This window comes from Tinamus guttatus, unplaced genomic scaffold (assembly GCF_059628265.1).
Source record: "Tinamus guttatus ecotype Peru unplaced genomic scaffold, ASM5962826v1 Tinamus_guttatus_pri_ptg000131l, whole genome shotgun sequence".
Classification (NCBI taxonomy): Eukaryota; Metazoa; Chordata; class Aves; order Tinamiformes; family Tinamidae; genus Tinamus; species Tinamus guttatus.
Window position 1 is genome coordinate 526465 of NW_028288665.1, and position 13723 is coordinate 540187.

At 45.9% G+C, this 13723-nt stretch overlaps 1 protein-coding gene across 4 annotated transcripts in view; it reads left to right on the forward strand.

The window, feature by feature from the left end:
- The window catches only part of JARID2 (jumonji and AT-rich interaction domain containing 2), a 198860-nt gene that overhangs the window by 181624 nt on the left and 3513 nt on the right, over positions 1 to 13723 (forward strand). For 2 of the 4 annotated variants that reach the window (XM_088521718.1, XM_088521721.1), the window contains 6 exons: positions 2716 to 2821; positions 3709 to 3891; positions 7939 to 7998; positions 9848 to 9978; positions 11939 to 12122; positions 13523 to 13630. In XM_088521718.1, coding sequence (XP_088377844.1) covers positions 2716 to 2821; positions 3709 to 3891; positions 7939 to 7998; positions 9848 to 9978; positions 11939 to 12122; positions 13523 to 13630 — 772 coding nt within the window. The remainder of the gene's footprint in view (positions 1 to 2715; positions 2822 to 3708; positions 3892 to 7938; positions 7999 to 9847; positions 9979 to 11938; positions 12123 to 13522; positions 13631 to 13723) is intronic. The other 2 variants (XM_088521719.1, XM_088521720.1) reach the window with 2 other exon arrangements.

The following is a 13723-nucleotide window of genomic DNA, read 5'->3' on the forward strand; positions in this document are numbered from 1 at the left end:
CACCAGCGTCAGCCCTGCTGGCCCAGCTGGCTCTGGGAAAGCACACAGCATTAAAAGGGATTGGGGGGACTCCTAAAGCTCCTTCAGTGGTGCAGTTTGTCTCCTGTTGCTGGCGCCAGCTGCGTGGGGTCCTTCCTGGGCTTCCTGGGTAGCTGTTGAACGTGTTCAGCGGCCCTCTCGGACAAGGAATGTTGTTTCTCTTGTCTGCAGCTCTCAGGAAATGCTGCTCCCACACTGATTGTGCAGGAGCACCTCTGTTTAAAGTCAGACAAATCTTCTGTATGTGATATACTAAGGGTGTAGGTGGACAGCTGCAGCAGTTTACCTGCAGGGTTATACTGCAAACCTGGAGGCTGTTACCACTGTGAGCATTTCGTGACTGCTCTCCCCCTTTTGTAAGTGAGGAATGTGGTTTATTTGTGTTTTTTTTTTTTTTTAAGTATAATAATACATTATGAGGATAATTTGCTGAACAAACTATGTTGCCCTCAACCTACATGAGCCTATTTCCTTCTGTCATGCTCATCTAGTCTTCAAGGATTGCTACTTCTACATGGAAGCTCATGAGTTCTGATTAATTAAGCTCTGAGGTCTTCCTTCGTGTTGGGCACCAGCCTTTGGGGTCTGAAAATGCTCAAATAATGCAAGCAAAGTTCTTCCTGGCTCAGAAGCAGCAGCCCAGAGAAGCCATATGCTCTCCTTTGAGGAGATGGCCTATGAGCAGGCAGTTGCTTTAGGTGGTCTTGCCTTGATGAAACATGGACACTAGCCAGGAATAACTCATGAAAAGGAAGCAAAACTACTTTGTCTATAAAAGGCTGCCAGGCTGGAATGTCAGGCCAGTAGGCATCAGTAGCTCATTGCAACCTTTAAGATTGTCGTAAAGTACGTGGCTTTATTGAGGAAAGGTGAGTTTAGTAAGTCTAGGTCTGGTGGGACACCTGGAGAAGCCCTGAGAACGTGGTATTTCATGGCTGCTTCAGTAATATCATAGCAGGGCACTGGGCACCAAAGCTCTGTCTTGCACAGTCCACCCATCACGCAGAGTTGTTCTCATCCAAGAGAAATCCGTGGTGCTTCATTTACCTGCGAGTGGCTCAGGTCGCACTCCCATCTCTCAGGTTTATAGACAGAGGAGAACTAGTTTCCCTGCAGGGTAGAAGTCAGTGACCTGATCTTTCTCTCCAGAGGGATCCTCAGTGCCCATTAGAAGAACCAATCCTGAAAAGAGAGAAGCAAATCTGTCTTCTCCCGGATGCCGATTGGCCTATAGTGGCTGCTCATTTTCCATTTTCAATGGGTACGTCAAGGATTGCAAGTGAATGAGATTATAAATATGCTGTAGGAGCAGATGATCTCTGGTCCCTTCAGGCTATCGTTGGCAATCCCGCCAGCAGTTGGATAGTCCCAGCACTTCTGCTCTGCTTCTCCCCTTCACGCAGCTTTCTCCTGGACCCATCGTGGTGAGGCCCTGTTTGAGAGAGAATCTTTCAGCTGTTGAAGCTATTTTCTGACTCTAAAAGAAAATAATAGTTGTTGCCCCATTCTGGCTTTGGCGTAAAATATTTTCATCATCATTTAAAATCTGTTATTCTGTTGTAAGCAGAGTTGTCCTCTACACATGTGCAGCTGTTCTGCTGCTGTCACCATTAGCAACAAAGTCTGAAGTATTTGACACACCATGTGCGTTTAGGGTTCCTGTGGGTACTTAATCCTTATCAGAATAAAGTTCTTGTACTTAAGCTTTCTATAGGCCAAAGATTTCTTAGCAAGGTCCTAGTCATTGCCGATGCATTTGAAAGAAGAGGGCACTCTGTTTATACCCGGGCAACAGTTACCTCTACGAGCAGATATTGTTATAGGTTATATTCCAGCCGTGGGACACAAACCTTGTGCAGAGTCACGGAGCAGGACCACGCAGTGTCCTCTCATGCACACAGAGTTAATGTGAGTGTGGAGTCAAAGCCGACGTCCTGGCAGGTCTGGGAGACCAGCAGAATGCTCCCTTCGTCATGCTGCTGGACAGACCTGGCCCAAGCATGTCCTCATCCTCCCCTAAACATCTTTTCAGATTCAATGGCTCCTGCTGTATGCCGGCTTTGGAGCAGCAGCTCTGTATGTGCTGGTATGGGGGCAAACAGGTTCATTCTCAATGGGATAATTCTTGATAAATCCGGAGGTACTTTTTGCTTGCCTCCGAGGAACAAAACCAACTAAGGTGATGTTGCAGATGGGCACCTTGTGTGGCAGCAACCCAGGGCACGTTTGGGAATCCTGGGAGCTGTGTTTTCCACCAGGCTGCACTGCTCCTTTGCAGTGTGCTCCGGTGTCACCTGGTCATTGAGGCTGAAGGTAAGAGTACAGGTGTTGGTGCTCAGAAGGGGCAAATCTCTCACCACTAGCTGCTCTGGTGCCACTGCAGTGCATATCATGCTATTCCTGATTTTTCCGCTCAGATTCTACAGAGCCATAAGTTTTCACATTTCTTTTGTGGGGGGATTTTATTGCCTTTGGCATCTAGTGAACACCATCAGACAGAGTCTAAACAAGCTTTAAGTTCCGTAAACCTGAAGTGTTTCGCCATAAGGAACTGTGTGGAAGAGTCTGTGTTTCATTTAACCAATGTCCTGGGCAGATTTACCTGTTTCTGCATAGAGGTGGGTCGTTGCTTACTCTCTAGTAAATCTTTCCCTTTTTCCTTCAACAAACCCGTAGGTATTGCATTCCTGCTGCAGAGGAGAACAAACTTGATGACGTGGTACATACCCTGCTGCAAGCCAATGGCACTCCAGGGCTGGAAATGCTTGAAAGTAATGTCATGGTAGGTGGATACTGGGAGAGGGGTATTCCCATTTAATATTCCAAAACTGACGTGAAAGTTGGTTGTTTGGAAAACTATTTTGGTTTTGTCTTATATTAAAATAACATAGAGGCTGTTGATTGATAGAATCTGGACACTTCCTACTTGCAGCAGCATTTACCCATGTGGTATTTTTCTAAGAAGGTGCTTAAATGCTGAAATAAAAATAAACATGAGCAGTGAATGTCCATTTTTAATACTGCCCATGATGTATTCAACCAACTCACAAAGTGAGTGTTTTGTAATCAGTTCACCTGCCATGAATGACATTTTATGCCAGTATGGAGATGAGAAGTCAAATACTTGGAAGGATTGGAAAGTTCCTTTGTTTCCCTTGTTTATTTTATGGATAACCGTTTCCATTTAGTGCATATAAAAATAAATTTGGGAATCCAGAACAAAAATAAGTTCCTCCACTATCTCTAGCATATGTGTAAAAGCAAAATGGATTCAATGACAAAGTCTGTCTGAAAAGATTTAGAAGGAAAAACAAACGGCCTCGAGTGTCAGGCATTAAAATGGAAGGTACTTTTCTTACAGATGGCATTGTTTTGATTCCTTGCGTTTGAGATTGCTTGGCAAGTGAGAGTTTAAACTCGTGTTTTCAAAAGAGCCACTTGTGTAATTCTCACTCCAAGCCAAACGTGGCAGTGGGGTTTCAGCTTGTGCACGAGGGAAGCGAGAACGCGAATGGAGCTGAGTTATCAGCAGAGCGCAGCTTTTCTCTGGAAAAAGTAGGATGTGGCAGTGCGCAGCAAGGAAAAGGAAAAGGAAAAGGAAAGGGGGGCGAATTGTAAAAGAAAGTTCTCCTTTTTTTTTTTTTTTTTTTTGCTTTTATGTCTTTCTAGATCTCCCCAGAAATCTTGTGTAAGGAGGGGATCAGGGTGCACCGTACTGTACAGCAGAGCGGGCAGTTTGTCGTCTGTTTTCCTGGATCCTTTGTGTCTAAAGTGTGTTGTGGCTATAGTGTTTCTGAAACAGTGCACTTTGCTACCACCCAGTGGACAAGTATGGGTTTTAAAACTGCCAAGGTAAGTTGAGAAAAGGAGTTTACAATGGATTCACTGCCCTGCCGTCTAGAACGACAGCAAAACAGACGTTCCAGGATTGCTAGCATTGTGAGACTAGTACAGCCATGTCTGTTTTTATGAAATATTAAATAAGAAAACAAAAAGGGGAAAAAAAACAAAACTCTGCAAGGCATTAGATGATGTAGCGTTTTCAGAGGAATGCGTTAATAATTCAAAAGCAAAAACTTCTGTGTATTTGAAAAATTCAGAAGATTGTTATGCCTGCAGACGAGCTCGAAAGGAAGCGTTCACAAATCCCTAGCGACCATATATTGTAATAAGCTTGCTAAATTTTTTTAGACGATGTTTTCTAGAAGCATTAGAATCTCAGGTATAACTGTCTGGATAACTGTGCTTGTGAGCCTCTGTGATGGGCAGGGTCACCTGCTATTCCCAACCGTGTTGCCTGTCTTTCTCTGCCCCTCCGTTCAGGATAAGCTGTTGATCAGGGCAATTTCAGTTATAATTGACTTGAAAACTCTTAGATGCACTGACCAGCCCATATTGTATTAAGCTGTAAATAAAACAAAGTTCCTGCTCCCTTTCACACTTACTACCTGATGCAGAAACAAATAGATTTTTTTTTCAACCCTCCTGGTCTTGGCTACGTTCTTGGAGAAAGAATATATGTGAATATGTTCTGTGCCCCCGTTCTCCTGAAATACACTGAAGTATGGGCTGCAGGCGCTGCTCTGGTAGTGCTTCATAGCTAAGCCAGTAGTAAATTATAATTTACAGCTTCAGATGAAGAGGTTAGTAATAATTAATATAATGTGTCCACATCTCGGTTTTGGTTCTTTAAAGCTAATGGAATTCTTTCTGCCTGGTTATAGTAATTGTACATTAACTTGGTTCGAAATTAAGGGTTATTTTATTACAGATCTATTTTGGGGGAAGGTGGGAATTGTATGTGTGTTTAGGTAAGGAATGAGAATCCTGAACTAACCATTTGTGTTTGAAGTTGCACAGTTATATTAACTCTTACACTGTATTTATTGCTCTGCTAAACACTCGTTTGCTATTGTGAAAATGCCACTCTTGTAAGAGACGGAAATCACTATGCAGCAATTAAAAAGTTCTTCTTGGTGCCTCAAATTCTGAAGAACAGTTTCTTTTGATTAGCTTTAAAAGATTTGCACTGGGTAAATAAAACCTGCCTGAAAATCCACAGATTCTCATCTATCATAACCTACCGTGGAAATGCAAGTCACAGTACTTGAAACTTTACAAAATCTACAAAAATCTGTTTATCTCAAAAGATCTCTGGAAACATCTACATTGTTTTTCTTCTGTTTCCTTCCTTTTTTTTTCCCTCACCCTCTTTTTTTTTCCTCAAACTATCCTGGAATTTTAAGTCTGTCACATTTTGGAAATTCTTCCTTGGTTCCGTTGGCAGGGCACTTTTAGGCCTTTTGAAAGGCTCCTGGGATTATGCTTTTCATAGATGGGTAAGGTTTTGTGTGACCAGCAAGATTCCCCTTTCAGCCTGATAAGGAACTCTGTGACAAGCAGCTGTATCCGACTGTCCTTCTGTTCTGGGCAGCAATAGTGACTGTTGTCGGCTGTTAGATACCTTGGCCTTGTTCTCATCCTGTGATACAGTGACTCCTTTTTTATAGAGACTCTCTTTATGTTACTAAACAAACAATGTCGTTCCCTTCATGTGCTGAACGACTGCTCAATCATCTTCTTCAGTATATGGAAATATGAAATTCTGCATCTAAAATTGAATTGATTTGAGTTCATTAAGGAGTTAGGGTAATTGCTGGAATGACAGGGACAGACAGATTTCACCGTGACCATACATAGGACCAGATTGCTGGCACTTGGAAAAAAACACCCGTTGAGATGTTAAACTGAAGATGAGGAGAAGGCTCAGTGCTGCGGCAGAGCACACATCTGCAATGCCCACAGAGTAACTCCATATTCTCAAGCAAAGCACTGGGCAGGTTAGGTAGAGCTCACTTAGGTAACAGGACAGCAGCAAATTGAGCTAAATAAATGCATACTGTTGTACAGATACTAGAAATTTGGAGGAAAGAAAAAAGATGGAATTTCTGGTGTCAAAGACTTAGTAGTACAGGGCCTGCTACAAGCTTGGTGGAAAGAAGATACTCGGCAAGTACTGTAATACAGGAGGAAAAAGTATATGGGAGGGACAGGAGAGCTGGAGGAAGGTGTCGGTCTGGGAGCACTGCTGGCGCTGGAGAGGCGCTCGGACAGGCCGAGCTGAGCCCCGCGGCCAGCGGCGGAGACGTTGGCACGACGCTGGGTGTGCGGCGCGCGGGCTGCCCAGCAGTGACGCCCGCGCCGTTGGGAGCCACGCGCGCGTGTCCATCCCCTCCAAAGTGTTAGTCTGGGCTAGGAATGCACCTTCAAAACGTCCCGTGCAGCTCGGAGCAGCCTGAGCCCCTGCAGACGGCGTCGGTTGCAGGTGAGGCGGGAAGCGGCGCCGTGGCAGCGCGGCCGGGCCTGCTCGGAGGGAGCACGGGCCCGACGCACGTGCGGCGGTGCCGGCTCCCCCGCAGCGAGCGCGGCGCCGCCATCCCCACGCCGTGGGGACAGGGGAGCCGCGGGGGCCGCGGAGCTGGCGCCCGTCGTGTCCCCGCAGGGAGGCCGCGGCGGAGGCAGGGCCGTGTGGGGAGGGGAAGCTGCCGCGTCGCCTCTGGGCCGCGTGCGGAGCCTGCGCCAGAGCGCGGCTCTCCCAGCAGGGGTGACACCCTCCCGAGAGCAGCGAGGGCAGAACAGCCACGGCCGCGCGTTTCCTTCCACCAGGCAGGCGGCAGCGAGCCAGGGAAGCTCAAGCCGAGAGCGCCGCGGGAAGGGATGAGGGCTTGCAGGCACATGGGAATTGCTTAAAGATGCCGTGTTAGAGGATCACAACAAATGGACTTTGTCAAGCAAAAAAGAAAAGGAAAGGAAAATCAAAAAGACAAAACCCTGTTAAACTTGGCTAATATAAGGAGAAAGACAAAAAATCCCGTATATACCCAAAAGGTGAAAATACAAAGAACCCCAAAGCAAAAAGAGATTTTTGAAGAACAACTTGCTAAAGGCCACCCCATCCTGCCCTGAAGGAGGATATATTAAAGAAGACGAACAGAAGGATATGTTAAGGAAGGGAATCAACATGGCTTTTGTCATGGGGTCGTGCCCCACACGCCTTTTTGAAGCGCGTGTGGACAAAAGAGACGTAGCTGCCAGTCCGCTACCATTTCTGTGAGACTTCTGCAAGGCTCTTAAAGAAATGAACTTGCCATGGGTTGAGGGGGAAGGTTCTTACATGAAAAAAATAATAATTTGAGGATTTGAGAGGATAGGAACAAATGGACAGTTTTTGTATGGAGAGAAATCTCTTACTGTGCTCCTCAGGAAATTGGACTAAGACCAGTAAGGTTCAACATAAATAATGTAGCTAAGAAAGTGAATAGCAAAATGAATCCTTCAGAGCGAAGATATTAATGGCAGCAATAGTTAAACCTGTGAGATGTTACAGAAAGATTTAATGATACTGAGTGATCCGAATGTTAAAATGGTGCTGAAATTCAGGGTTGAAAATATTAAATGACTCACATGTGAGTAAAAAAATAATCCAGGTGCTGTGAGGGGCTCTAAACTAGCTCTTGGCACTCAGAGAAGTTGTCTTTGAATTGTAATAGGCAGTCCTATGAAGTTTGCAGCTAAGTGCTTCATAGAAATTTAAAAGGAGTTAATGTTAGAAATTAGAGGGACAGAATAGAAAACAAACCAACAAAAAAGTCATTATGTCCTTGTGTAAATTCTTCTTATCCCCATGATTTGGACACTTTGAATGCTGCATTAGATATGAGAGAAAAACTGATGACTGAGGGAAACGTATGTATGATAGAAGGGCCATGCCACAAGTGGCCGGGAGATGCTAACTATGAAATTAATGTTGTCTCATGTAATACTAAAACATGACTCAAATTATCAGGCAGCAGATCCAAAACAAAGATATGTTTTAAAGTACTTCTCTACGCATTTCAGTCCAGTATGGAAGAGAAAAACGCTCACGGCGTCAGGCAGCCTGATAAGCGCGAGGCTACGGTGAGTGGTGCCGGAGGGAGCGCGCGCAGGCGGGGGGCGAGCCGGGCGCCCCGGGTCCCGCTCGGCCGCCCCGCGTCCTGCCCGGGCACCCGCTGCCCCCCAGCCCCGGCCTGGGGGCCGCCCCGCGGGGCTGCTCACGCGCAGCCCCCGCAACAGGCTGACAAACGCCTCGTGCGCACGAACCTTCTCGCAGCGTTCCCGTAAGTGCAGCTGATCCACCCCCGAGCTGGTTTTAGCAAAGAAAAATTACTCCAAAGAACGTTTTTCTTACCTGTGAACCCCTCTTGAACTCTTTTTTTGGTCCACAAAGGTTACGATGTGCTGTTATTGCATATATTGACAGTTACATCCATGCGGTCTGTGCTATTAAAAATGATGAATAACAATTTATTGTTTAGGATAAAAGAAGTACCAAGAGCATGTAATTGGAGATAGAGATGAGGTAAAATAAATTTTAAAAATGAATATACATAAATTTTCTTTTTATACCATGATTTTGTTTCTGATGAGCAGGTATTTTGCGGGCTTAGCTCCTAACCAAAACGGCACCCTCACGTTACGGCGCAGTGGTAACAGTCATTTTGAAAACTCTTGGACTGAGTCAAATACAAACCACCTCTTTAGACACTGGGAAAACGCCAGACTTTTTGCCCAGCTACAAAGCGAACCAAAGAATTTGCCTACACAGAATTACTGAGGAGGTTTAGTTACCAAAAAAAAGTAATAGGTTCTTATTGATGGAATGAGAGAGACCCCTTCAAAAGTTTATCCAGAGAGGGAATCAGGAACAGCAAAAATTGAGCAAAATTGAAACTCTTCATTTTCTTTTGCCCATTGTCTGTTTTTCCCTCACGTCTGTCGGTTCCACTCGATGTTGTCTCTATTTCTTGAGTACCTATTACATCTTTGGTGCTTTAAAAGTGACAACAGTCCAGTCCTCGCCCAGGCGAAAACAGATTTTAATGGACAGTGACGAGTGAAAACAACCTGTTGCTGAATTTAAGCAATAAAGTTATTTTTCTTGGCCACAACAGGAAAAAAAATGAATCATTAGGGAGGGAATTTTGAGCCATGTGTTCGTTTCTCCACTTCAGTGGACTGCATGCTAATCTATGCATGGGACTTCCTTTTTCCTTTCTCTTTCTTAACATCTCTTTTGGTCTTTTTGACACTTTGGCACTGCCGCTTGCACATCATCAAGTGGTGACACTTGCGCATTTGCACTGATGGAGTAAGATTTTGGATAAGTTAGGATACCTGAAATGTGGCAATAGTTGAATACAATTTTATTTCACTCAATTTGTATATGAAGATTTTGTCTAGCGCTTCTCTGCATTAAATTTGAAAGTGATTAAGGTTAATTACATATATATATATATACATATATATATATCTAGTATAAATGCTCTCATTGTATATCCTTCCTTGTGTCAACTTTGAAGAAAACAATGTTAGATATAAGAGACTCTAGGATATTCCTACAGAAAGCAGTTCATTGTAACTCTCTGGTGGCAGGTATTTGGCTTAGTCTGTCCTAAATTTGAGTTTTGTTCTGTGGCATTGCTTATTCTAAAGCACACGCAGAAAATCTTCATTCTTAGTCCAAATAAAGCTTTTGGGCACCTGACTTTCCTCTGGAAGGACTTGATTCCTAACTAGTATTGATTTCAGTTTGAAACGAGGGTTCTAAATGTCAGTTAGGAGCATAATTTATATTATAATAATTTGGACTATAGACTCTAGTGGTTTTGGTTATTTTAGAAGATGGGTTTTGTGCTATGCAGACTTCTTTGTAGCTAATTTTTATTTCAAAATTGCTCAAGAATTAATAGGGAAATTTCTGTCCCAGGAAATGAAGAGACGACGTATAGCCAAACCATTTTCAATGGAAAAGTTGCTTTATCAGATTGCAACAGCAGAAGCAAAAAAGGAAAATGGACCGACTCTGAGTACGATATCATCACTGCTTGGAGAGCTCAGGTAACGAATTGGGGCTCATTCTTCCTATTTTCTTTTCATTGGCAGACTCCGGAGGTGGGTAGCGTAAGTAACCGCTTCAGACGCGCCCCTTGAAGCCACTAAGCAAGAAAAAGCCCAGCAAGCGCGTTTGAAAACAGCCACACATGGGACAAGGAGTTTCCTTGGCTCTGTATGATGTGTGAGTGCCCGTGGTTAGGATGCCTTACTCTAAGAATTCCGTACTTCCGGCACCACCGAGTCTTTCGTTTTGGTGCCGAGTCACAAGTTCCTGTTGTGTTACGTGAGCTACGAGGTGCCAAGGGGTTAAATGCCGTTCTTTGGTTTTAACCTCTTGGCATCAGTGGCCACGGTGAATCCACTTTTGGGTTTTGCAACAGGAACGCTTGTCTTTGGCATCAAGAACTTGATAGTACAGTTGTCGAATGTATTTTCTTAACATAGAAAATTGTCTTTTTTTTTCTTTTCTTTTCTTTGAAAGTCTTTGGACAAGTGAGCAGCTTATGTAAGGGTGGTAATGCAGCTTGCATTAACACTTCAGAATTCGTAAGGATAAAAGCCTTTAAATTCCTTTTTCTCCCCGCAGTGATAAAGGAAACATGTTTAGGACTTCTCTTAAGATAGGTTTTTTAAAAAAAAGAAAGAAAATACAATGTTGCCTGGCTTCCTGTGTAATGATCTTCTCTTTTGTTCCCTACCATGTAGTTGCTACCTATCTTTCGAGTTTGTGACAACTGGTACTCGAGATGTCAAGAAAGTTTTGATGAATGGAATCTTCAAACTGTATTTAACTAACTAGCATGTTCATTTGGAAAATTTCCAGTGACATACTGAAGGGGAAAACAGCCCTTGTGCTGTTTTAGTGTTGAGAGGGAAATGCAAAGAGAAACCCCTTTGCAGGTGTGCAGACTGCTTTACCTGCAGCTGGTTCACCTGTGGGAATAATCACTGTCCTGTGCTTTTTTTTTCCTTGAAGAGGAAAAGTCTGCAAGTGCGAAAGGTGAAACAGAAATGTTGGTGCTTGCTGTAAGAACATCCCATCGACCTCTAGCAGACTGGTTCTCAAACTTACTTACTCATGTGTTTAGGTTGGAATTCTCTGGAGGGTGTCAGTCCTTCCTGAGGCTTGTTATGTAAAACAAAATCCCACCCCTCAAAAAAAAACAAAACCTGAAGAAACAACCAAAGTGGGACAGTGTATCATGTATTTTTGTCTTGCTTGTTTGTTCTGTGTCTTTTGCTGCCTCCTCTCCTGATCTGCCTTCGCTGCTCAGTTTGCCCATGCCATTTGCTTAGCCTGGCTCTCCACGTGTCTTGAGCTGTGTCTGGCAGCGAGGGGTTTTGCTCTCCCCTTCCATCCGCTCCCCCGTGCTGTGTTTGCGCAGCTCCAGCCCGGCTGCGCTCTCCCAGCGCGGAGCTGTTGTCCACGCGGCGGGCGGAGGGGGTGACGGGTGGCTGGGGCTCAGGCTTTGTCCTTGACAGACGTCGCCTTGTTTGTGTTTGGGCACAGCCACTCGCCCTGCTCCCCTTTGCCCGCCTGAAGCACCTCTGGGCAGCAGGTCCTTGGCACGTGCCAAGTTACTCCCGGGAGGAACAACAACTCTTCCTCAAGGCAGCTTTTAGCAGCTTCAGCAGTGGCAGCCACATGTCCCGACTCTCTGCCTGGCCCTGAACACCCCTGGTCCTCCAGGAAGGGGTCTGCAGCCCCAGGTCTCTGTGGAGCAGTTTGAGAACCACTGCTTCGATACAGCGGTCACTGCAAGTCCTCAGAGAGGCTGTGCCAGTTAGACAGTGCCTGTGCGGTGCTGCCCGCGCCTCTCGCCACGCACGGGGACCAGCTCCTGAGGCACCGAGGGCTTCGCTGCTCCTAGTTAGGGTTCCGGGGCCGCTCCGGTCAGCGGCCGCGCGCGGCTCTGCGGTGCCACCGGGGAGGCCGGGTCCTGACTGTGTGAAACGTTCACAGGGACACGGAGCTGAGGCAGCGGCGGCAGCTCTACGAGGCAGGTCTCCATTCCTCAGCCCGCTACGGCAGCCACGACAGCAGCAGCGCGGGGACGGATGGCAAGAAAAAGCCTCGGAAGTGGCTGCAGCTGGAAACGTCAGAGCGGAGGTGTCAGATTTGTCAGCACCTGTGCTACCTTTCCATGGTAAGAAGAGTCCTGTGCTGTCCCCATGGTCCTGCCACCCCTGTTCTGTTTGTGGTGTGGGCAGCGCGCTCTGAGAGGAACCACGTGGCTGCAGAGTCCTCTCTTGCCCTGCGCGCAGCAGGCAGCAGTGGTGACCTGGTTTGGGCCAGGACCTGCGAGAGCAGTCACGGAAGGCAACAGTTAGAGTCAACGAGCTGCCCTTGCCCTTGTCCTTGCCCTTCCCATCCCTTCCTTTTCCCTTCCCTTGTAAGGAAGATGTGAGCTCGCCCTTGGCCCCTTCGGGGCACCCGCAGCAGGTCTGTGTTGCGCTAGGAAGTGCTGCCGAGGCCCCTGCTCGTAGCTGAGCCCTGCAGAGCTGCTCCCAAAGGGTGTTCTCGGGAGGTAGGTCCTGCCCCGCCTGCTGGAGCTCCCCTGCGAGCCGGACTGCAGGGCCCAACTGCAGAGCAGCCGGGCTGGCAAACGGCATCTTCGCTTGACAGTCATGTCAGTCCCACGCGCGGGCTTCCTTCTGAAGCCACTGCCTGCTGCCTTGAGAGGTTGTGCTGCCCACGGTGGCAACACTTTCGGAGAAGAGAAATTCCATTAAAAATGCAAGAACCATCTCCCACAACCTTTTTGCAGCAGCCATTTCCAAGACTGAACATTTTAAATAAATATGCTACAGTTTGTGTGAGAGTTTGTACTCAGACCTCTTCTTTTTTTTTGGCCATGTTTGGATTTTTGATTATAAGCATTAGGAGTTTTTTGATGGAATTGCAATGTTCCCATAAAAAAACTGGAGCTGTTTTTCTCCCCAGGCTACAGTATGCTGAGTTTAGACAAGTCTTTAGACTACTGGGCAGCTAAGACATGTTTAAGCAGCATTAATCTGAACTAATGTTAAAAATGGGGAAAAATAGTCCTAATTCTGCATGAACTTGCTCTGTAGATAATGGTGTGTAAATATACTTGAAGGAAGATTTTTGGTTTTCCTTGTCAACTTTTAAAGAGTAACGAGGGGCAAAAAGTCAGCTTGTTTGTCAGCTCCCTTGCTGAACTTGTAGCTCTGGCATCTGCCTAAATGAGCAAATGACCTCTCTTGAATGATGCAGTAGCTAAAACATCCCATGGCTGAGCTGCTGCTTTGTCCTTATTGAAGACAGCATTTAAAGTCAACTGCTGCTGTCAAGAGATCTTTAGCTACGCTACATACCCGCAAAGCTTTGTACATGTATCATTATCTGGATTTATTCCTCATTGGGGTGAGCTTTTTCTTCATTAATCGTTGTGTGCGAGCATGAACATTTCCACATTTCCAAAGGGACGTGCACTTCCTGCTTCTTGGCCCCTTCCCGATTCTGTCACTGGATTAGAACTCTAATTTGGAGTTTACTGAACACTTTTTCCTTTATCTATCGTAGGTTGTACAGGAGAATGAAAATGTTGTCTTCTGCTTGGAGTGTGCCCTGCGGCATGTGGAAAAACAGAAGTCTTGTCGGGGACTGAAAATGATGTATCGCTATGATGAGGTCTGTACAGCACAGCTCTGTGATGCCGGTTAGCTCTGACACTGAGGACTCGGGGCTAGCGCTGCGCTGCCTTTGGCCACCCAGGGCCTCAGG